Source organism: Brassica napus, chromosome C5 (genome assembly GCF_020379485.1).
Source record: "Brassica napus cultivar Da-Ae chromosome C5, Da-Ae, whole genome shotgun sequence".
In the NCBI taxonomy this organism is placed as follows: domain Eukaryota; kingdom Viridiplantae; phylum Streptophyta; class Magnoliopsida; order Brassicales; family Brassicaceae; genus Brassica; species Brassica napus.
In genome coordinates, this window is record NC_063448.1 from 11,805,699 (window position 1) to 11,830,409 (window position 24,711).

Below are 24,711 nucleotides of genomic sequence, written 5' to 3' on the forward strand. Positions count from 1 at the left end.
ATAACGCTAACATGCACTTGGCGTATCCTTTCATAGCAAGACTGCCTGCTCCAAAGTCCCAAGGCTATCGTCTCTCCATCGACAGTAATGGCACACAATCTGAGACTAGCAAATGTCCCAGTAAACTCATGACCTCTTGGTTCCTGATATGTCGCTCATGTGCCTGCCCAAGGCATTTGTCACATGGTTGTCTTTACCAGATGGTATTTATATCCAAAACTGTAGCCTGCTACCAACTCAATCCAACTGCACTATCCAAGTACAAGTTTTAATGAATGAAGATAAATTTCAGACTCCAATCATCCCAGAGAATCTAAACTTCCTTCTTGTACAATTACAATCTCCAAAACTATAACGCAAATACCACTGCAGCCACTACGAATCATGAATAGGGTAGTGGGTCTCGTGAGGTCTCAACTGATGCAATATATATAGAATGACCTGATCCTCATGCATCAATACACAATTTGCAAACGCTCATCATGCTCCCTCTACTCCAAGAATAACTCAATGGGGTCGTCGATGAGTACAATCGCGCACTTGTCCAAGTGTTCGCGAAAGACATCATTCATAAGCTTCTCAAATGCTATCGGTGCATTCGTCGATCCAAATGATATCACCAAAACTCATAATATCCATACATATATGGAAACCCACATTCCGTACATACTCCTCAACTATAGCAATCTGATGATGTCATGATCTCAAGACAACCTTCGGGAACTGTGAACCTCCATGCAGCTAATTCAACAACTCATCAATATGATGTTTACCATGTTCAAGTCTATGTAGTCGATACAAAGCCTGAAAACTCCCATCATTTTTTCTTTACAAACAACACTGGTGCTCCCCACGGCGAATTACTCGGCCTAAATAAATATCCTGTCTGATGAATCTTCCATATGTTCTTTCAGCTCAGCCATCTCTGCTGGCGCTAATCGGTATAGAACTCGTTAAACCGGTGTTGTCCCTGACTCCAACTCGATCGTAAGAACATCTCCTCTGGCTGGTGACAGCCCTTCCAAGGCCTCAAATACATCTCCATACTCTAAGATAACTAGAAGATCGTGCAACTCATGTTGACCATCGAAATGATCACCAAAATCTATTTACTCCCCTACTCCCATATCCAATACTCCTCTGCATGTAGCATGTATGCAAATAAAATCTGCTCTGCTCCAGAAATGTGAACTCTCACCCTCAGGCAATCCAACAGTACTCGATGTCGTGATAACAAGTCCATCCCAAGAATGATATCGCAAAACACAACTCCATCTTTAACGAGTCTCTGAACCAATCGGCCCTCCAAGCATAACTGGTACACCACAATCAATATAAATAGCTCCCAACATTTCTATGTCAGCTGTCCGAACTGACACATCTCTGAAATGATCAACACTGCCAAAAGCGATCCCCCACGAGTTGTTGCACAACGATACATCAATGAAATGATCAACACTCCGATATAACACAACGCAAGTTGTCGCACCCCAATCCAAAAGCGATCCCCCACGAGTTGTCGCACTGAAATGATCAACACTCCGATATAACACAACGCAAGTTGTCGCACCCCAATCCAAAAGCGATCCCCCACGAGTTTACAAAATAATCATGCCTCCATGGCAGTAACTATACTCATACACACGAATAACACATGCCAACTCATGGCTCACATCTCATACCACATAATCTCCAATAACGAAAACTCGTGGAGAGATGGCTTGAAGTTTGGGTGGTGGAAACAACGTCACACATCCACATGTGGACAATTTCTGAACACGGCTGACGAAACTGATACACACCTGAGCAATCTATCAAACTGTGACATCATCCATCTCTCGAACATCTGGCTGAAACCTTGTTAGCTAGAGAGCGGATGGCGATGATAAACTCATCGTCAATAAAAAGACAATTGGGTTAGAAGTTACTGAACGGAAAGGTGTTGTATTTTCTTTCTTTAAAACTCCCAAATCCCCGATTCAAAAATCTTTTAAAATCGATTAAACCGAATTAAAACCGAGTCAAAACCGAGTCGAAACCACGTCCCAACAAATCGCCATCCCGGGTCAGAGCTGGAACGGAACCCCGCTCTGATACCAAATTATAACACCCGTATTTTCCGAAATAACTTAAATAAATAAAAAATCTGAAATCTCCATTTATTATTTCTCAAAAGTCAACTCCAAAGTCGTAAATCCAATAAATAGCCATAAATCCAAATAACATAATAAATCCCGAAAATATCAATAAAAGCATAAAATCCGCAAGTCTGAAAAAGACAGAAATAAAACTCCCAAAGCACCAGCCCGATAGCAATCACTATTGCTCGTCAGTCTCATCTGAAAGGGGAAGGAAAGGAGGGGTGAGTAACAGGGGAGTTACTCCATTAGGTATGAGATGCTAAACACGCAAACCACTGACTTGAGTAAATAGAACTCCTAATATGGAAGTTTAGCTCTAACATGAACAAACAAGATGCCTAAAGCATCACACAACACAAACAATGCGATGATAGCATATAGCTAGTCCATACACCCCGCATCTCCTCATACCGATATATATATACATACGCTGCATCGCTAGTACAGTCTGTCTCTGTACCCTCGCCCTCCAAAGCTGCGTCGAATGCAAACATCTCTGCACCCATGCCCCACACAATCTGCGTCGCTAGCCCAGACGTCTCTGAGCCCCCGCCCACCAAAGCTGCGTCGCTAGTCCAAACATCTCTAGACCCCCGCCCTCTCACATAGTCTCTACTCATAACTATGTATACATACATATATATATCGCATCTCTTAACATCACACACTCAAATCAACGGTTGAATCCTCTAGACCCCTGGTTCCAGTTTACAATAAATGAACTGACTAACAATCAAGACTCAAACAGACTCAATTCAAACAGACGGATCATGATTCGAAATCTAAACTACGATAGAGAGAATTCTACACTGGTACATGATTTACGGAATAAACCATCACCTTAGCAATGTGGAAAAGTGATAGCTATGAACTCCAGCTGCTCAAACAAACTCCAAATCTGAAAACAGGACGAAAAATCGAGTCAGTACGTCCTTCGAACGGTCCAAAACGGATAACCGGCAATCTGGTCAAAAAGTCAACCCGCTAGTCAAAGCTCAACCCGGTCAACCCTTGACCAAATTGAAATCGAATTGAATCACCCGGTTTTCTGTAACCGAGTTCGATTTCAATTGGACCAGATTCAAATCAATTTCAAATCGGATTAATCCAAACCAAAAATCAATTCCCAATAACCAATCAAACCGAAAATCAATTGAACAAACCAAACCAAACCGGCTTGACTGGTCAACGGCTTGACTCGCTGAGTCGACTCGGCCGAGTCACCGAGTTACCGGCGAGTCGCCGGAGACCGGTCGCCGGCGGCGGCCAACAACGGTGGTGGCTTACCGACCAACCACCGGCGGCGGCGGAGGCACGGTGGTGATGCGGCAGCGGCTTCCTGGCGGCGAACGGACGGTGGCCGGCTGTCGGTGGCTCCGGCGAACGTCCGGCGGAGACAGTGGTGCATGAGATTCACGCGCGAATCTTCCTCTTGCGCGTGTAGGGGGCGTCGCGGCGGCTCTCCGGATGAAACTCATGCCCCGGACTCGTCTCGACGTCACGAACACACTGGTGGCCTTGAAATCGCGAGAAACCCAATGGTTAGAGAGATATCGACGATTGACTAAATGGCCAACACTTAACCAATCGGAAAAGGCGGTTTGTGGATTACCTAGGGCGTGAGACGGCGGCGGCGTGACGGATCTGATCTCAGTCGACGGTGGCTGAGATAGTTCCCCAATATCTCTCTCTGACGGCTCAAAATCTGGAGAGGTTCGACGCCTTAGACTTTTTCTGAATAAACTAATAAGGTAGCTCAGTTTAAATAGGAACTCACCTAGGGTTTCCTGCAAATTGATTGGGCTTTGCTGGGCCTGCGGAATTGGGTCGTTACAATCACGTTCCTGCCTATAATCAAGTGGCCAAGTTGCTTGCATTGCCCATAGCAAACTCAGTGTCTTTTTCTTTGTCACAAATGTTCAAGGCAAATGATTTTTATTGCATTTTTTGTGCCATTTCTTCTTGAATACCTTTACACCAAATTTAGGGACATAATTGACTATGACACACCACACGTTGTAGCTTATTTATATGCAAATTGTAATTTATGTATGTTTTTGTGATACAAAATGGTTTATAAATAGTGATAATATAGTGATTGAAACTCCAAAAGACACACTCCTATTTCTATGCTAGAGGAGTACGTATCAACTGATGGGAGTAAAGAGAAACCACTTTTTGTGAGTTGAAGATGTCACGACAATGACATGTATGAAGCTGTTTGTGAAAATGGAATGAAAATCGAAGAAATTACTGAACTCTTTAATGATTAAGTGACTAGAGTAATAAAGGTCGACTCTCGAGGTGAAGAAAAGGAATCTAAAGAAAATTTATAAACTGAAGAAGCTTTAAAAGTAAGAAGAAGGTATACATATTTTGAGTTAAGGAAGCTTATTGCTGAGAGATGGATGAAACTTTATGAACATGTTGTGAATAACATACAAGAGCTGATTTTGAAAAGTGGTCTAGAGAATACGGTATCTGAAGTTGGACGACACTTCATACCATAGATAATTCGAGAATTCTATGCTTAGCTTCCTTCTGAAAAAATCAAAGGTAATCATGTTAGGGTGGAAGTTAGATGAAAAAAATGTGTTTAGTTTGAAAGAAATAAACAAAGTTTTCGGTCTTCGATGGATAAACAAAAATAAGAGGAGTTGTTTAGGAATGATGAAATAGATCTGAATGAAGTCGCTAGGTTTCTGACGGATGGTAAGGTTAGTTTGTGATCAAAATTGACTATCTCGAAGTTCATTAGTCACGTTAATTAATAACGTCTACACTATTTTATGTTCAAACGGGATACCTACAACAAATCCAAGTGTACTCAAACCTGACAAAGCTAAACTCATTTATAAAATTGGACTGTCTTTGAAATTTAACTTCGGAGAGTTGGTATTTCGTCAAGTGTTTAATACTGAGGCTTGGAACGATCCAAAATTCTTGGAGACATTTAAGAAGCCTGTGGACAAAATGTAATGTGATGAGAAGAAAAGAGCTAAGAAAAGGGAAGGAACTTCAATAGGATCAGCTGAGAAAAAGGCAAAGCTATCTGCAAGTGCATAAGGCAAAATTGTAAGGTCAAGTAAAAAGAGATCGATAAAGTTTCAAAGCTGCTCTAAAAAGAAAGTAGAAGTTGAAGAAATCTCAACTGATGAGGACTCTTCATGTGAAGACGAAATAGAATTTGAAGAAATCTATAATATAATGAGGAACTGAGCCGCAACGTCAGCAGGTAAGTGGACTCCACCTCTTTTTGTTCTTTTTTAAAATGTGTCCTGTTATGGGCTTGACATAGATTTTCTTTCCTGGGCTTACCGTTGATGTCTTCTTTGCCGATCTTTCACCCTAGAGACAATGAATCCTTGTCTCAACTCTTAGGCTCTCCTATCGTTCAACGTATCTGTCTTTAATCTGGCTAATAAATGCTATTGCCATTTAACCAAAACGCTGTCGACCTCTCTGTTTCCTTCATGCCAAATCTATAAATTGGAGAAAGTTGATCTCATTCATTCCTTGATCGTCTTCTTCATCGTGATTTCAACCCTCTACGGTGTTTCCGCGGATTCGGTAAAAGGTTGCGCTGATTTTATCGAGGTTTATCACTCTTTCTTTCCTAATTCGTTTTAACGCTGCTAATTTACTAAACCTGCAGGCGAGTTCGTCTTTGGTCAGCTCTCGGAAAGGAGCAGATTGGAAACTTGATTATTCTCACATCACTGTAAGCTTTCTATATGTTGACTACTAATGTTTTTATTTTCTTTTGCTGATATTTTTTTTGTTCCCCCTTCAAATTATAAGTTTGAACTTCAAACAGTAGATGGATTGGTGAAGGACAGTACACAGTGTGCCCCTAATGGCTACTATTTCATCCGTCTATGACAAGGTATTCTCATCAAACACCGTATATTTCTTTCGTGCGGGTCTGTTAAAGATGTATTTATTGGTTAAACCAGTGTTGCAAGTAATTTCTATCGTTTCTTTTCATAGGGCTCATTCATTTCTCAAGATTAATGGACCTGAAGGATGGTCATGGCATCCAGATAAGGTTTTATCTGCTCTTCATTTTTTATTTTTTTGTGGAGTATGCATCTAAAATCATTCGTCATAAAAACATCAGGCTTGTATTCACTCTGTCATTGTGGTCACAACTGTGAACCCAAAAAAAAAATTGGAGTTTAAGTTATATATTTAAACTTTAAAAATTAGCTTAAACCAATAGTTGACCAAATAATCTTCATTCTACAGGTAACATGTACCTCAAATCGACCCCAGCTTCCAAATTTTTTTTTGGATCCCAATCTCCCACCTATCACAGAGTTCACAGCTAGGTAACAATTCATTATGTTTAGTGGTTAAAGCAATATTTTAATGTGTGCTCAATTAAGCGATCATACATTTAGACGAGATTACCTCATTTTATAATTTGTGTTCGTCATTCAGATGCTGTGGTGAAAGAAGCGACTTGGGATGTATAAAAAAGGAAATAAGCTTTGTGATGACATGACATCGATCCTCACATCTCCTGCTTAGTCTGCTAAACTATCTGATTTATTGCCAACTACGAGATTTTTTTATGGTTTTCTCTTCTGACTTCTTAGCTGTTGATTCTTAATAATATGTGTTTTTTGATTCATGTTGTTTCAGAGAAATGGCTATCTCAGACACCGAGTGAACCTATCAAATCATTCTTTAAGCCGGTGGAAAAGAGACGTAGCGTTCAAGTACATGTTGATGCCATGAAACTCTCTTACATCTGTGATTGAAAGATTCATTTACGATTTTTTCTAATAATATTTAGATATGTTAGTTTTTAACATTTTCTTACTGAGTTGTTGGTTGTCTACATTTTCTGATGAGATTTAATGTCATTCAATAAACAAGAAGAAATCTGAGATCCTTTAGATGAGCCAAATAATACAGATAAACTACAATATGATAAAAATATTAAAAGTGGAGGGTAGTGGTTCGATCAAAAGAGTGATGATGAAATTTGTAGAGGGGGAAAACAAGCAAACAATCTCATAAAGATGAACATGATAAAACTGCTAATTAAATAAATGAAGAATGAAAAAAAAAACTGCTAATTAAATAAATGAGGAAGGGAAAAAGAATGAGAGGGATACTAACGAAAAACACAAAAGATTAAAGTATGGCAACCTAACTCAAGACCACATAATACAAAACCAATAATATAACGAAAACCTAAAGTTAGTAGTTAATATCTACAACAAATACAATACAAACAATTTAACATTTTCACCAACAAATACAATACAAACTAACCCGCGCTTGCGCGGGGATAACGATCCCTAGTATTGTTAAAGATACCAAAAACGGATTCTACCTCTGAAGTTTTTCAAACTCTACTAGAAATAACTCCTTAGTAAGATACTTTTTGTTAGTACATGTGTGATGGCATTAACTAAATCCAATAACTAAAACATAACATATATAGTTTCAACAAACATTCAAACACACCAGAGTTTTAACATAAATGAACACACAAATCAAAGTTTTAACAAACAAACACAATACTAAACACTCTCATCATCATCACCCCAGTCGGAGAAGAGTAACTTCTCGTCGTCTACAAAGCTGAAAACACATCACATAACAGACTGGTAACCGACGATCTCTCCAACTTCTGATCTCGTGGATAGCTTGAGAATCGGAAGGTTGCGCAGTGTTGCCTATGTTACATGGTCCACACAGCCACCTGTAAACTTAAAATTTGTTATAGGAAGAAAAAAAACAAAAGAGACAGAGCTACAAGTAGACTTTACCATCAGTAGCAACAATGAGCATAGTCACTGGAGGATCCATGTTTTCTCAGCAATAAGCTTTCCTTGGTTCAAAATATGTACACCTTCTTCTTACTTTTAAAGCTTCTACGGTTTATAAATAGTGAAGCTTTGTGAACCTGATGTGAATAACATACAAGATTGATTTTAAAGAGTGTTCTAGAGAAGACGATATCTGAAGTTGGACGACACTTCATACCATAGGTAATTCGAGAATTATATTCTTAGCTTCCTTCTGAAAAAATCAAAGGCAGTCATGTTAAGGTGGAAGTTAGAAGAAAAATGTGTTTAATTCGAAAGAAATAAACAAAATTTTTGGGTTGTCGTCGACGAATAAACTAAAAGAAGAGGTGTTGTTTAGGAAATAGATCTGAATGAAGTTGTTGGGTTTCTGAAGTCGCTAGATTTCTGAGACATTTAAGTATGTGGACAAAATAGAATGCCATGAGAAAAAATGAGCTAAGAAAAGGGAAATAATTTCATCAGTACCAGCTGAGAAATAGACAAAGTTATCTGCAAGTATAAAAGGCATAATTGTGAAGTCAAGTAAAAAGAGATCGATTTAAGGTTTCAAAACTGCTCTAAAAAGAAAATTGAAATTGAAGAAAACTCAATTGATGAAGACTCTTTATGTGAAGAAGATATAAAATTTGAAGAAATTTTACTAAAGATACCAAAGACGGATTCTGCAGTTTTCCAAACTCTACGAGCATAGGCCAATATGTTTCAAACAGTTTCAGAGGCTTATATAAAGACTAACAACAAAAAGTATCTTACTAAGAAACATATGATTTCAGTTTAGAGTTGGTATCCAGGGAGGGGGATGTTGTTACAAGAACTCGTGGTTCACTTATTTCATTTCCGGTTAACTATTTCAGTTATGTGTTTCTGGTTTAGTTGTGAAGACTTTGATTGTGTATGTAAAAGACTATTTGGCCTAATCAATGAAAAAAATACAAGGGCAATTCTCTTAAATAACATTTTTTAAATTTTTGTCACAAAAATAGTATTCAAGAAAGAAAATGACCAAAATAACCTTTTTTATTTGAAAATTTTAATTTTAATTTTTAATTTTTTAAAATTTGAAACACTATCTCCAAAACTCAATCCCTTAACTCTAAATCCTGAGTCTATATTAGTTAACCGTAGGATAAAAATACATTGTTACCATTTAATAAAACTTGTTTTGATTATTTTCTTCACTGATGGTTATTTTTATGACAAAAACTTAAAAATTGTTATCTTAGAGAATTTCTCAAAATAATATTAATATACTCTGTATCTTCAATCTCTCCAAAAACAATTTTAAATTGGGCCCAAATTGATTGATGAGCTTACAATAAGGCCCAATTATGATAACAGAGCTTTAAAACAGCAATGTCTCTCCGTTGCATCTGAGTCGCTCTCTTCTCTTCGTCCTTCCGACATTTTTCTGTTTGGGGTTTATAGATTGAAGAGTGTAGCTGAAGGTTCGTAATTAGGGTTTCGCAGAGATGAGCCGAAGTTTGGGAATACCGGTGAAGCTTCTTCACGAGGCGTCAGGCCATATAGTGACGGTTGAGCTGAAGAGCGGCGAGCTCTACAGAGGAAGCATGATCGAGTGTGAGGATAACTGGAACTGCCAGCTCGAGGACATTACCTTTACCGCTCAGGTCAATTCATCTCTTCTTACCTAAACGTCGTCGATTTGTTATATGGATTTCATTGTTAATTGATGCGAAAACCCTAGATTTGGCAAGTTTGGAGGAGTTAGCTTGCTGGGTTTCTAAAGTTTGTAACTTTCCTTCCCTTTGGGGAATTGAGAACCGGAGGAACTGGGGGATGTATAGAACCCTAGGAGAGTGAGTGATCCCAGTAGCATTTCTCTCGTAAAGCATTAAATGTATTTTTAAGATGAGGAAGTAATGAGATTGGCTAGAGACACAGTAATGGTCTATGAGGCATGTGTAAACATAGACGTTATCAAGTTTTGTACTTGTAATGTTACGTTTAAAGTGTGTAAGTTGCTCTCTAGGATCATAGTGGTCAAAGGTGTGAATTTATCTAAAGTTTGTAACTGAAAAAAGCTAATCCTGTTCTACCTTGAGTTCACGTTTTGAATCAAACATGTGGTTCTTTGGAAAATGGAAACTAAAAAAGAAGTCACTGGAGTTTCTAGTTATGAATTTCTGAGTAATATATTCACTTTTTGGAGTGTTGTTTCTTTTTCGATATACAGCTTAGTAAGGGTTTGCTTGTTAATAGTCACTGAGCTTTTGTTGTGTGTTGTGTCACAGGATGGTAAGGTATCACAGCTTGAGCATATCTTCATTCGAGGAAGCAAAGTCAGGTGCCATATACTCTTCTTTTTGACTTGTGTGCTTGTAATTCATCTGATCTTTCTCTCATATAGTAGATGATGAGTAGTTGACCTTTGGAGAGATCTTGACAGGTTTATGGTCATACCAGACATTCTCAAGCATGCTCCAATGTTCAAGCGCTTAGATGCTAGAATCAAGGTATGTGCTTTCTGAACCCCCTTGATGAATAGAGTCTCTATCTAGATCTTGAGTATACATAATACCTTCCTTGTTTAACTGATGCAGGGAAAGAGCGGATCACTTGGTGTTGGCAGAGGCAGAGCTGCAATGCGAGGAAATGTAAGCTCTCTGCAAGCTACTTAGCTCATCCTTTAACTCTGATTATTAGGAAATTTGATGAAGTCCTTAATGCTTGTTTTCTCTTTGTCACTACTAATCCTTGAATCTCTGTGGTCTTGTTGTAAAGGCTCCGGCTACTGGGCGTGGAACTGGAGGAAGGGGAGCGGTACCACCTGTGAGGAGATGATTGAAAATGTAAGCTTCTATCTGCGACAACGCCAGCATCTCTTACGTTTGTTATGTATTGCTTTAAGGTCTACTTGTAAAACCAATGTCCTTCTCTAACAAGAAGGCAAACAAGAGAAATGTCTAGATGCACTATTAGTTCTGTATTTTTGAGGTGCTAAGATGTTTTAAAAACTTGACAAGTTTTCCTTATGGTATATTTTTGCGTTCTCCACTCTTTGGCAGTAGATGAAAAGAAACAACGCACCCAAAATTGGTTGTACTTGTAAAAGACAACCTTTGGCTAAGTTGATGGAACAAGATAAGGAACATAACAAGTAGATCACAGTGACTTAATCTGTGAGACATGCAGTTAAACTAGGAGGATTACACCATTTTATTTAGATGGCGATCAAGTACCACGACTAATAAACAATGAGTGACGGCATCTACCATCCCAGAAGGTTTTACAACAATCACGTACATCTATACTATTAAATCAGAATCACTCTGTAGGATTCTGATTTTTAGAGTTATTTACATTATTATGCCATTGCTTTTTTTGAATTTTTTTTAAATATTTTTGCCAATTATATATTTGGCCAATCAGAAAGAAGACAATTTTAAAACAGGAATTATCCAGCAAATAATAAATGCACGTAAGGAAAAATATCTTTTGGCTGTTAAACATAAGGCAAGTTATGCTATTTGGCAATCCAAATGACTGATCCTACCATTAATAATAATTAATAACACATACTATTGATATAATTATTTGTAGTTTACTATGGTAAAAATGATGAACTCTCAATCATTTTTTCTGAATTTTTTTCTCAATCACTTTTCGTATCCCTTATATATTAATTGAGGAACATTTGAAAAGATGTAACCTCAATTTTGTATTAATTAAAAGAGGCCCCAATGCATAGGTGGCACTCAATTAGGTAGTCAATTACATTCAATTGAAAAATAAGTAGGTCCACATTCGATTTTTATATGTTGTTAGATACATAAGTTGGTCAAACTATATGATATAATGATATGATATGATATTTTCTTTCCTTAAATAAAACCTACGGAATTACCATAAATGACTAATATATATATGACAATTAATGAGTTTAATAATAAAGATTTGATAACAATGTATATCTCCTCCATCATTTTTTGTTTAATTTTATATTATTAAAATAAATTAAACAATCAAATTAGCTATAAAAATAAAATTTAGATTTTTTCGTATATGTTATATTTTGAATTTTTAAAAACGACAATAAATGACTAAAACTATTAAAATTATTATGTTAAAAATTAATGATCAATGGTTTAACATTTTTATTATAAGAAGATACACATGATTTTAAAACCATATGAGTAAAAAATATCATTTAATAATAAAATAAATAAATATATATATATATATATATATATATATTAAACACTATATACCATAAGATTACATAAATATTTTAATATTAAAACTTTCAATGAATTTTCAAGAACATTTATAAATTATAAATTTATTAAAGATTTCAGATTGAAAATTTTGTTATCGATGATTTAAATATTTTGTTATAAAACGATATGAACGATCATAGAACTGTATGATTATAAATTCTTATTTAATAAATAACTATACAAAATATACTATTCCTAGAAAAATAGGTTGGTTCATCTTAACTTATATTACACTTTTTATTAAACTAACTATCGAATTGATAAATAACGTACCAAAAAATATTTTGCACTTTCCTTAAATAAAAGCTACGAAATTACCTAATATGATTAACGTATATGTGAAAATTAATTATAATGAATAATAAATATTTGATAACAATTTTTGTATCTTAGTTCTTTTTTTAATTTTGTATTATTAAAATATATTTAAAAATCACATTAAATATATAATAAAAACATTTATAATTTTTCTTATATGTTATATTATGAATTTTTCAAAACGTCTATAAATTATTAGAAATTTGAATATCCCCACTCTGAAAATTTTGTGATCAATAGATTATTTTTTTTGTCATAATAAGTTACAAATGATCATAAAATTGTATTAATATGAACTTTTATTTAATATTATAAGAAGATACACATTATTTTAAAACCATATGAGTAAAAAATATCATTTAATAATAAAACATATATATTTATATATATATATATATAGATTATACTATATACCATAAGATTACATAAATATTTTAATATTAAAACTTTCAATGAATTTTCAAAAACATTTATAAATTATAAACTTATTAAAGATTTCACATTGAAATTTTTGTTATCGATTATTTAAATATTCAGTTATAAAATGATATGAATGATCATAGAACTGTATGATTATAAATTCTCATTTAATAAATGACTATATAAAATATACTATTCTTAGAAAAATAGGTTGGTCCATCTTGACTTACATTATATTTTTTATTAAACTAACTATCTAATTGATAAATAATCTACCAAAATTTTTTTTGCACTTTCCTTAATTAGAAGCTACGAAATTACCTAATATGATTAACGTATATATGAAAATTAATTATTATGAATAATAAATATTTGATAACAATTTTTGTGTCTTAGTTCTTTTTTTTAATTTTATATTATTGAAAGATATTAAAAAATCACATTAAATATATAATAAAAACATTTATATTTTTTCTTATATGTTATATTTGAATTTTTCAAAATGTCTATATATTATTAGAAATTTGAATATTCCCACTCTGAAAATTTTGTGATCAATAGATTATTTTTTTGTTATAATAAGTTACAAATGATCATAAAATATAACGCATATGAATTTTTATTTAATAAATATTCAAACTAAATAATATATATATATAAACACTAATGATTTAAAGCAACAAGATTGGCTGATCAATTTAGTCGTCCAGTTGAAATCTTTCAAAAGTATGTGAAAGACTAAAGTCAAAGTAAATATTGATTTAGAATAGTAGTTATATTTTACTAACCAAATACCGAAAAAAACCGAACCGAACTGAAACTAACCTGATATCCGGGTTGAACACCCGTAATCCAAATGAAGCCAAACTATTGTTTCATTCTCCAAAATATAATAAAAATAATAACTTAATCCCGCGCAAGGCGCGAGTCTTATCCTAGTATATATATATAGTATATTCTCTCTCTTGCATTTTTTTTTTTGAAAATGTGTATATAAAATTGCACTGAGTTCACGCCGATGCATATGAATCATATGATTCCAGTCTCATCACCTCTAGAGTTTATATAATCATTTTAGAATCAAATATAATTTTTTTTTAATGCATGATATGATCAAAATTAAATCATTCCTTCCACCGGTAAAAGTTATTTATCGAAAGCGAAATATTTTCTTAAAATATCATTTTTACCATATTTTTAGCAACTGTCAAACTTTCAAAAATGTGATTTCCAAATCAACCAAATATATTTTCAGAATCTTATCTACAATTCAATTAAAATCGAAAAACTTCTACGTATCTTAATAAAAGTTAGTAACTTTGCAGTTAATGATTTAAAAAAGATTTCATTCTATGACGACTATCTTGAGTCGAGTTCAAATATATCTTAAATTCTCAAAATCTAAAAATTAAATAATATAAAACATATAACTTTAAATAATGTAAAATTAAAATTGGATTTATTTGAAAATTTTGATGGAGGACGAAATTTTTTATATGTTTTGAGCATTTTAGTGTATCCTAAATATTTGTTTCAAGTCGGGTTTGAATCTGGTTCTTCCTATATTAAAATTGTATATCCAATCATGTATTAATCAATTTTGATTTGGGTTTGGTACTATTTTTTGGATCATGTCCGATTCGTTTTTTGGATCCGGATATTTTGCACAACTCTATCATTTATCATAATTTTTTTTATAAAAACAAAATTTGATCAATGCAAGACATGTCAGATGATGTATTACTCCGTTACAGTTTTTAACTTTTGAAAATAAACTAAAACAAATACGAGACATGCCAATGCTTATTTAAATAAAATTATATAAAACTTAAAATATACACTTATATATAAATTATAGTTTATAATAAACCAAGTTTTGTAAACAAAATAATCCCGTGCTTTGAAAGCGCGGATCAAAATCTAGTGTAAGTTTAAAGGTGATTTGATTCACAAGTAGAAAGAATATAAAGCACCATATAAAAAGAACCATTGTATCTTTTTTATTCTCTCTTGAGTAAAGAAAGATCGCTGCTGTTTTTCTTCTTTTGAACTCTTTTTTGTTTCCAAAAAACTTGAGTAAATTCATTATGTTTTGTCATTCGATCTTATTGCTATAGTTTTTCCTCCATTAAAGTAGAAATCCAGCTGGTTTGGTTCTTGCAGCATAAGAGAACTTTGATGTGTTGTACTTCCTGTGAACTCCTGTTAGCTTCCCTGTTCCTGCCTTGTGATGGAAACCAACCATCTTTCTTGCACATGCTCTGGAAAAGAAATCAAAAAGCTGGTTTTCCTAATTGGAATTATAGGTTTTGAAATGACATTGCAAATGTATGTTCATGACTTGTGACCCTTACAGAAGCTGTTCTTCCTTGTAGCCTGTGTGAAACTCACAGGTTTTGCCCCATTCCTGAAAACCTTTAAGTGTACACTGAGCAGTGTAGATTGCCGAGGCTGCTAGCTTACAGAAGCTGTTTCCTTTTTCGATTTGGGCTTTTGTTTCCTTTTTGTTCTAATTACTGAGCAGTGTAGATTGCCGAGGCTGCTAGCTTAGATGGAGTATACTCCAGCATCTCGTACTCGACGAGGCAAAGCTCGATGATAAAAAACGATAAAACCTCAACCTGAAACCACAATTTCATATCACACAGCCTTAGATATATAAATGCCCCAATTCAAGCTTTTCTACAAAAGGGGCAAACCTTTTTGTCAGATTGGGAAGCTTTGAGAAACCTTTTCATGAACACATACGGAGTAGGCAATGAGAAATTGAACTGCAAGGTGTTGGCTATTAGCTTCTCCTGCAAATAGAAGGCAGAATAAGGTCAACTGAAACTGAAACTGAAAATCACTGTAGTAAGAAGATTAATGATCAAAGAGAAAAACGATATTTTTACCATATCCAATACTTCTCTTCTAGTGTAAGCTTTATCAGAGATCAAGATGAGATCATCTACTACTGGAACTGAGACTTCCTCGTATTTACAAGCTAGCAACAAAGCGGTCACACCAACGAGCTGGAGCTTTTTCCTAACGATTTGATGAACAGCAAGGAATCTATCGATGACATTGATTGTGAGATAAAAGGGTTTCCTCCATCAGTTCAAACTTGTCGTGCACATCAATCAACCAGTCAATGAGGATTCCTCTCATCCTCTCATTAAGATCTTGCTGACTGTCCATGTAGTTACAACTAAGTTTGATGCAGCTCAACCAACGGTTACGTCGGTTCCTACCTAACCGACGTTATACCTTCTGTTTCCTTTTTCGATTTGGGCTTTTGTTTCCTTTTTGTTCTAATTACTATTAGGTTAAGGATTTTCCTTTATTATGTTGCTTATGATTTTCTAGATAGTATAAATAGGGATTGTATTCAATACCTAGAAGGACGATTTGATAATAAGAATTATAAGGTTTTGGTTTTAAAGAGCTTTGCAAAAGGCACTGCGAAGAGTATTCGCGTTCTATCAATCTTGTTTTCGAGTTACCTTCGAACACAAGTAACCGGTTTTAAGATCAAACCCTTGATCTTCGAAACCTATAGCTTCCGCTCTCTATCAGTTGGTATCAGATTCAGAACGTTTCGGGAAGAAATTCGCGTTTTCAATGACAAAGAAGACGGGAACCGGAAGTGGCGACATCGATGGAGCCACGTCCGAATGGACTGAGTTACGAACCGTACTCGTGGGGATGCAGACGGAAAATACCGCTTCTATCCAGCAATTAGGTGACACGGTGAGCACGTTAGCAGCTCGCATTGAAGCCTTAACAACTGCCTTAACCGCTCGTTTGGATCCTCAAGTCCAACCCGTCGCGCAAGGCCAACCTCAACAGCCGCTTCACCTTCCACCTCCACCTCACCACCGTCCACCTCGAGACCAACAACAACTCCATCCACAGCAACAACACCATCCTCGCGCACCACCGCAGCACCAACAACAACAACATCCGCACCAACGACATAATTTTCACGCCGAGAATGAAGATGACCTCCATCGGCAAGTGTATTTTGAGGATCTCCAGCAACGACACAACTATGATAAAAAGCTTTCGGGTTGATATCCCAGAATTTCACGGAGGTCTCCGCGGCGACGAACTAATCGATTGGCTAGTATCGGTAGAAGAAATCATGGAGTTCAAACAGGTTCCGCTCGACCGTCGTGTACCCCTAGTAGCAATGCGTTTCCGCGGCCATGCGGCCACTTGGTGGAAACAACTTAAGACAACTAGATCACGTACGGGCAAGACACCAATTAATTCTTGGGTTAAGTTGACAAAGCACCTACGTCAAACGTTTCTTCCGCATAATAACGAGAGTACCATGTATACGAAGCTTCAAAATTTGCGGCAAGGAACTCGTAGTGTCGATGAGTACGCGGAGGAATTTGCTTTGTTGTTAACTCGTAACGAGATTAATGACAGCCAAGTGCAACTTGTTTCTCGTTTCATTGGAAGCCTACGGCAACAATTACAAAATTCAATGGCTCAATTCGATCCAACTACAGTGGGTGAAGCACACCGCCGCGCAGCTTCGTTTGAACAGCAATCTCGGACACCTAGCTGGCCGCAATCTTCGAATCGTAACCGCTCTCAAGATCAGACAGGGAGCAGTACGCCGGCAACGAAGGAAGCTGGTGATACCGCCAATTCCGCACCAAAACCACCGGTGCAAGATGAACAACAACTCCGGAGATCAGCACGTCTCAATGCTATTAAATGTTATGCTTGTGGAGAAACAAGTCACAGACAGTCAGCTTGTCCTCATGCAACACGCCGAGGGTTACTAATTGATGAAACAATTGACGAAGTGGACGTTTACGACTCGCAAGAGGACATTGACCTGCTCGATGATGATGTTCATCGCACCACCGGCGACACGGGGCACTTACTTGTAGTTCGCAGGACTTGTCTTACACCTCGTCGTCATGATGAAAAGTGGCTGCGAACGAATATCTTTCGTTCCACTTGTACAATCAACGACCGTGTCTGCAGTTTTGTGATCGACTCCGGCAGCAGCAAAAATGTAATTTCGGAAGATGCAGTGGACAGATTGGGACTCGTTCGTGAAGCACACCTCGCGCCCTACACTCTCGGGTGGCTCAACGACAAAGTGAACCTCCGTATTTCTCAACGAGCAATTGTTACGTTCTCTATCGGTCCGCATTATAAGGATCGTATATATTGTGATGTGGCTCCAATGGATATCAGCCACTTATTGTTGGGCAGACCATGGGAGTTTGATCGAGACATCATCCATTACGGCGCAGAGAACACTTATCAATTCACTTGGCATACTCATAAGATCCTACTCCTTCCATCTAAAGACTCTCCTCCGCCTTCCCCAATTCCCGCCCTGCCACCGCCTTCCTCGTCATCCACACCGAGCAAGCCATCTCTCATCTGTTCGTATGAAGCTTTCAAATCCGAACTTAGCACGGAAGGTTTGGCACTGGCCTTAGTCCCCGCGTCTATCTCGCCGCCTTCCCCCACCATAATTCACAAAGACATTGCAGCAGTATTAACGGAGTTTCTGGATGTCTTCCCAACGGACCTGCCTAGTTCCTTACCACCATTACGGGACATTCAACACCATATCGATCTAGTTCCAGGAGCAACACTACCAAACCGTCCTCACTACAGAATGAGTCCTGACGAACACGAAGAACTACGCCGCCAAGTGGAGGAATTGCTTCGAAAGGGTCACATTCGCGAGAGCTTATCTCCGTGCGCGGTTCCCGCCCTTCTCATTCCAAAAAAGATGGGTCTTGGTGTACGTGTGTTGATAGTCGAGCCATCAACAAAATCACTGTACGTTACCGTTTCCCGATCCCACGGCTCGATGATCTTCTGGACCAAATCGGAGCAGCTTCAATCTTTTCAAAAATTGATCTTAAAAGCGGCTATCATCAAATACGGATCAGGCCAGGAGATGAATGGAAAACAGCATTTAAGACCCGTGAAGGATTGTTCGAATGGCTCGTCATGCCTTTCGGATTGTCTAACGCACCAAGTACTTTCATGCGTATCATGAACCAATCATTACGACCATTCATTGGGAAATTCGTTGTCGTCTACTTCGAAGACATTCTGATTTTTAGCTCCTCCATGGAAGAACATATTTCCCATATCCGTGACGTCTTATATGTGCTTCGGCGTGATCAACTATTCGCAGCAAAACAAAAATGCGAGTTCGGTGTTCCTGAGGTGTTATTCTTGGGATACGTCGTATCTGGTAAAGGATTATCAATGGACCAATCCAAGGTCGAAACCGTGAGGTCTTGGCCAGTCCCTATGACCGTCTCGGAGGTTCGAAGTTTCCATGGTCTGGCGTCCTTTTATCGGCGGTTCGTGGATCACTTTAGTACCATTATGGCACCTATAACTACTTGTATGAAAGAAGGCAAGCTTCAATGGTCACCGGAGGCAACCAAAGCTTTCGAACTCATTAAAACGAAGCTGACGACCGCGCCTATTCTTGTACTACCAGACTTCACCGAGACCTTTGAGTTGCATAGTGATGCGTCTAAACTAGGCATTGGGGCTGTTCTCAGTCAACGGGGTCGCCCTATAGCCTATTTTAGCGAAAAACTGGCTGGTGCTCGCTCCAGATATAGTACTTACGACGTGGAATTCTACGCGATCGTCCATGCTATAAAACATTGGCGACATTATTTAGTGCACCGCAAATTTATACTCTTTACAGACCATGACGCCTTACGTCACCTGGATAGCCAAGCTAAAGTCTCTGCCCGCCATGCGTCCTGGATCGCCTACCTCCAGCAGTTCGGGTTTTCAATTCGTCACTAGTCGGGCAAGACAAATCGTGTAGCGGATGCTCTTAGCCGACGTCACAGTGTGCTCACGACGATGCAAACATCTGTTACGGGATTTTCATCTTTGGTTGAGTTATATCCGACAGACGTATACTTTGCACACGTGTTGGAGGAAGCCACTAATGGCGTTTCTAAAGACTTTACTCTGCACGATGGCTTCTTATTCAAGGGACTGCGTTTGTGCATTCCCGAGAGTAGTTTACGCTTGAAGATAATTCAAGAACTTCACAACGAAGGACATGTTGGTCGGGATCGTACCTTGCACCTCGCTTCTTCTTCGTATTTTTGGCCTTCTATGCACAGGGATGTGGAGCGTTTTGTACAACGGTGTCACGTTTGCCAATTAGCCAAAGGCAAAGCCTCAAATGCAGGTTTATATCTGCCCCTGCCTCTCCCCACGTAGCCATGGACGTCGATAAGCATGGATTTTGTCCTTGGGTTACCTCGCACTCAAAGAGGGAATGATTCCATATTCGTCGTCGTCGACCGTTTTTCCAAGATGGCACGTTTTGTCCCCTGCAAGAAGACGTCTGATGCAGTGAATATTGCTGTCCTATTCTTTCGGGAGATTTACAAACTTCACGGCCTTCCTCTTTCTATAATATCCGACAGGGACACACGGTTTCTAGGGCATTTTTGGCGTTCCCTATGGAAGCTTCTCGGTACTAGTCTCGATATGAGTTCGGCGTATCACCCACAAACCGATGGCCAAACCGAAGTCACTAATCGTTCTCTTGGAAATCTTCTTCGATGCTTGGTTGGCGACAATATAAAGAGTTGGGATAATAAGCTTTGTCAAGCTGAGTTTGCACATAATCATGCTCTCAATCGGAGCTTGGGATATTGTTCGTTTCAGGTTGTTTATGGGGTTATCCCTCGTGCTCCGCTCGATCTCTCTTCCTTGCCTGATCAGACACGCTTACATGGCGAGGCTGTCGACTTCGTGGAGGATGTGTAGAACATCCATCGCCTTGCTCTTGAGCACCTAACGGCTTCCACGGCTCGTTACAAACGCGATGCCGATAAAAAGCGACGAGAGGTCATTTTTGAACCAGGTGCGCTTGTTTGGGTAGTCTTGACCAAGGAACGTTTTCCAGCAGGCGAGTACAATAAACTCAAGTCTCGCAAGATCGGCCCTGTCGAGGTTGTTGAACGCATCAACCCCAACGCATACTGTGTTCGTCTACCGTCTCATCTTCGTACCTCTGATGTCTTTAATGTCAAGCATCTTTCCCCTTATTATGCGGAAGATACCGGCGCAGATTCGTGGGCGAATCCTTCCAACCCGGCGGGACCTGATGCAGCTCAACCAACGGTTACGTCGGTTCCTACCTAACCGACGTTATACCTTCTGTTTCCTTTTTCGATTTGGGCTTTTGTTTCCTTTTTGTTCAAATTACTATTAGGTTAAGGATTTTCCTTTATTATGTTGCTTATGATTTTCTGGATAGTATAAATAGGGATTGTATTCAATACCTAGAAGGACGATTTGATAATAAGAATTATAAGGTTTTGATTTTAAAGAGCTTTGCAAAAGGCACTGCGAAGAGTATTCGCGTTCTATCAATCTTGTTTTTGAGTTACCTTCGAACACAAGTAACCGGTTTTAAGATCAAACCCTTGATCTTCGAAACCTATAGCTTCCGCTCTCTATCAAAGTTCCTGCAGAATCATAAGAACGGATCCAACATAAACTCAAGATCTTGAAACTTTGAAGCCCAATGATGTTAAAGAACAGCAAAGTTTTGTGTTGCAAAAGAAAATCAGACTCACCTCAGATTTCTTGTGAAAGTCGTATATATCATCGATATATTCAACTACGGCTAAAGAATTCTTCTCATCACAAGCGTCAATGTAAACCACTTGCTCTGCTTCTTTATCTGCATCTTCCACTTTAATCTCCTCCTCCTTTTGAAAGAAACAAAGGCAATGTGAGTAAACTAGCTTCCATAAAACAAAAGGTTTTAGAAGAAGATGGTACATTTTCCATCTGGTAAGTTTCCTCTATCATTGTTTCAGTGTGTTGTATAAACATTGGCTCAATACAGTCGTCTCCTCTGTCCTTACCACTATTATTATCCACACCGATGTCGACCCTCTCTGCTTCTTCACTTGGAGCTGAGTTTGATTTCTTAGTTTCCTTAGATTTAAAAGAGAAAGAAATTTAAAAAACTGGTTTATGGTCGTCACTGTTGTAAGCGAAACACATGTTAAACAGTGTCACTATAGAGTGAGTACCTCTTCCTGGATTTGTGGCTTATTATCAGCAAACTTCCTGAACCAATGGTTCAGAGAGTGGTAAGAACTCGTTAATTAACAAGACAAATGTGAGACAATTAAAGTAGACAAGAGTGAAAGATCTAATGTACCTAGTAACTGGTCGGCGCAGAGGTGGTTTGTTACAGATAACATTCCTTCTGCAAAATCAGATCAAATATTGGATTTTTTAAAGGATCTAATCAAATGAAGAGGAGAGAAGAAAAAAAAACTAATCTTTGAATCTGAAGATTCATACTTACTCAGAAGAAAGTGATCTCTTGTTGTTGAGAGCATAAGGGTAAGACGGGGGAGGTTCAGTGATGTTCTTGTTAATGGCGCTGAGTGCTCTCCGTGTCGGCATGATCTTTCCTCCTCCGCCTGCTGATGTGCCCATTTTCTTTGTTATCTGCGGAGGCTTTTCATTGGAGAACTAAATCAAACCCAGAATCAACACATACCTAACTTAGTAAAAGCTGAGTTTTTTTAAAAAAAAATGAGAAGAAAAAAGGAAAAATCTTGACTTTTGAGTTTGACCATCAAACCATTAAGACCCGGTTTACCTAGTCCTGATCAAGAACAAGCCCTAATCCCATATGACGACGAAAACCCAAGAAAAAATAACATCAATCATTTGCTTCTGGTCTTATTTTTGAAATAGTGCTGTAACTTCATTTTATTGGCATACAATGCATACTATATAGTTTAATCTAACTCAATGCATCTGTATAAACATATTTTCCGTGTAACATGCACCACACCTCGTTACCATTTCAAAGTTTTCGATCCGATGAGCTTAATATGACTCTAAGCACCACTAGTAAGACATCTTTTTCCAATTTTTGTGCACAAACCATCCACCCCTTTCTCATTCATGAGTTTTCTAAGGAGCTTTAGTTGACTTATGGAGTTTTAACCATGTCGAGGCATTTGTATAGACAAGGGACATCATTTGTTTTCAATTATCACGCACTACCATGCACCCATTAATTTCTCACTTCAAAACTTTTAATCAGTTTTTTTTTTTAAACACAACTTTAACTAATACTTAAAACTCTGGATTACACTTTGAAGAAGAGACAATCTTAGCACTAGAAGAAAAACAATAAGACAATACGACATAACTGATAGATGTAGAGAAACCTCTAGAATAAATCGACAACGAATTCAGAAAACAACTCGAATGCGTCAAGGTAAATTTCACGGCACCGCCGGAAAGTTGAAACATAGTCACATTAAATCGTGACGTTGATAGCCAATCCACACCTTGGAATATCGTCGAAATGAAACCCGTTGCATCTTCAGGTCGCGTACAGACCGCTCCACAAGATGACAAAACGGTTAGGGATTTTGGCAATTTCATCTGCTTTATTGCAGGAGAGGTGACACTTCTCATGAGAAAGGTTTTTGATGATGGTGCTGATGAACCCACCGGCAACCACGAGGATGAAAATCTCTTTAGAACATACATATATGGCGTTATATGCACTCTAGATCGGACCAAAGCATCGGTGAACCCACCGGAGATCATTGATATAAATAAAACGAAGGCCGCAAAGCAATTCATGGGCCTGGTCCTCTCAATAAAATTAATACTTTGAGAAATAGAAATTGGACTGATACTTCTTGAAAACAACTTGGGCCTGGTCCATGTAGAAGAAAGGTTAGGGCTGACGTATGCAGCCTCACTGGATTTGAGCTTGATGGGAAAGATGCACGCGGAGGAGCTTCTCCGGTTCGTCGCCGGGATAACGGTCTGTGGCACAAGGTGGAGGAGAGGAGATCGTGATGGTCTTGCAGATGGGGGTTAAGCAGCCGCCGAGCAAGGAAACGGAGCCCCGTTTACAAAGCGAAGATGATTGACTGCGGCGACCTGAGACACACAACATGACTGAGCTTTGAGCTTTCTTCAAAAGTAGTTCAGATCCGGAACATTCCATGGAAGTTCTCACAGATCTGGGGCTCAAGTGAAGTTCGAACTCAGAGAAGGGAAAGCAGTGAAACGATGCGCCACTTGCCCAAGTAGAGGTAGTTGCAAGGTGAAGCTCGGAGAGCCCTTCCTTCTTCGGGTCGTGGCGGAGAGAGGTGAAACGGTTAATGTTGACGACCCTAGATCCAATAATGATTGAGAAACGGTGAAACAAGAAACATAATGGAAGCTTTGACTTGGAACGAGAGAAGACATGTGGAAGATGGAGCGGAGGCGACGACGGTGAACTCCTGCTCCACCGACGTCGGAGAACGTTTGTCTTGAAAGGCGCCTCAGAAAGAAAAGCAAGCGTTAAGAACTACTTTAATTCAAATAGTTGTGCGTAGATGTACACAACTTTTAATCAGCTTAGACTACTTTTTTCCAGACTAGACATCATACACCACCAGCCATTATTTTCCCATTTTAAAGTTTACAGAGCTGCCACATTTGTATAGCCTTCATTGTACAGTTTTCTAAGAGCATCTCCAATGTATGCTTTTATATTTTTTCTCTAAAATAGAGATCTCTATTATAGAGGTGAATTTGTTCCAATGTATGATTATATAATAGAGTTTCTCTATTTTAGAAGAAAATTTAGAGGAATGTCACTTTTTTCCTTTATATTTAGAGGTGAAAATAGCAAATCTCTTTATTTTTCTCTGTAAATAGAGAAACTCTATTATAAAGGCATATATCGGAGCAAATTCA

General features: G+C 37.9%; 4 protein-coding genes and 1 long non-coding RNA gene across 10 annotated transcripts; 3 read left to right on the forward strand and 2 right to left on the reverse strand.

Moving 5' to 3' along the window:
- Positions 1 to 5,052: 5,052 nt before the first annotated feature.
- On the forward strand, positions 5,053 to 7,040 carry LOC106351578. 3 transcript variants are annotated; one of them, XR_007323422.1, is made up of 6 exons: positions 5,053 to 5,738; positions 5,797 to 5,862; positions 5,943 to 6,027; positions 6,132 to 6,189; positions 6,390 to 6,472; positions 6,585 to 7,040. It is a non-coding gene; the product is annotated as an uncharacterized LOC106351578 (long non-coding RNA). The 3 variants fall into 3 exon arrangements; XR_001271327.3 differs by having other exon boundaries at positions 5,056 to 5,711; XR_001271326.3 differs by having other exon boundaries at positions 5,062 to 5,718.
- A 2,242-nt stretch (positions 7,041 to 9,282) lies between these two features.
- Positions 9,283 to 10,984, forward strand: LOC106347267 (small nuclear ribonucleoprotein SmD3b). The gene is made up of 5 exons (XM_013786786.3): positions 9,283 to 9,597; positions 10,222 to 10,274; positions 10,377 to 10,443; positions 10,531 to 10,584; positions 10,712 to 10,984. Exons 1-5 carry the CDS (start codon positions 9,439 to 9,441, stop codon positions 10,769 to 10,771), a joined length of 393 nt encoding a protein of 130 aa, XP_013642240.1. The 5' UTR covers positions 9,283 to 9,438; the 3' UTR covers positions 10,772 to 10,984.
- A 3,761-nt stretch (positions 10,985 to 14,745) lies between these two features.
- Positions 14,746 to 22,675, reverse strand: LOC111198032 (cyclin-B2-3-like). 4 transcript variants are annotated; one of them, XM_048756733.1, is made up of 10 exons: positions 22,295 to 22,575; positions 22,145 to 22,192; positions 22,014 to 22,050; positions 21,757 to 21,915; positions 21,549 to 21,683; positions 21,360 to 21,437; positions 15,840 to 15,999; positions 15,645 to 15,743; positions 15,300 to 15,566; positions 14,746 to 15,206 (listed from the first exon to the last, which is right to left on the reverse strand). In XM_048756733.1, the coding sequence occupies exons 1-6, from the start codon at positions 22,426 to 22,428 to the stop codon at positions 21,429 to 21,431; spliced, it is 522 nt and encodes a 173-aa protein (XP_048612690.1). In that variant the 5' UTR covers positions 22,429 to 22,575; the 3' UTR covers positions 14,746 to 15,206; positions 15,300 to 15,566; positions 15,645 to 15,743; positions 15,840 to 15,999; positions 21,360 to 21,428. The 4 variants fall into 4 exon arrangements, with proteins under 4 accessions (XP_048612690.1, XP_048612689.1, XP_022567571.1 ...); XM_048756732.1 differs by having other exon boundaries at positions 15,840 to 16,117; XM_022711850.2 differs by lacking the exon at positions 15,840 to 15,999 and having other exon boundaries at positions 21,843 to 21,915; positions 22,014 to 22,046; positions 22,295 to 22,675.
- On the reverse strand, positions 15,074 to 16,125 carry LOC106350058 (cyclin-B2-3). Its single transcript, XM_048757218.1, has 5 exons — positions 16,052 to 16,125; positions 15,840 to 15,972; positions 15,645 to 15,743; positions 15,463 to 15,566; positions 15,074 to 15,206 (listed from the first exon to the last, which is right to left on the reverse strand). Exons 1-5 carry the CDS (start codon positions 16,123 to 16,125, stop codon positions 15,074 to 15,076), a joined length of 543 nt encoding a protein of 180 aa, XP_048613175.1.
- LOC111211009 lies at positions 16,549 to 19,749 on the forward strand. The gene is made up of 3 exons (XM_022711844.1): positions 16,549 to 16,677; positions 16,745 to 18,750; positions 18,864 to 19,749. The coding sequence occupies exons 1-3, from the start codon at positions 16,549 to 16,551 to the stop codon at positions 19,747 to 19,749; spliced, it is 3,021 nt and encodes a 1,006-aa protein (XP_022567565.1).
- Positions 22,676 to 24,711: the final 2,036 nt, after the last annotated feature.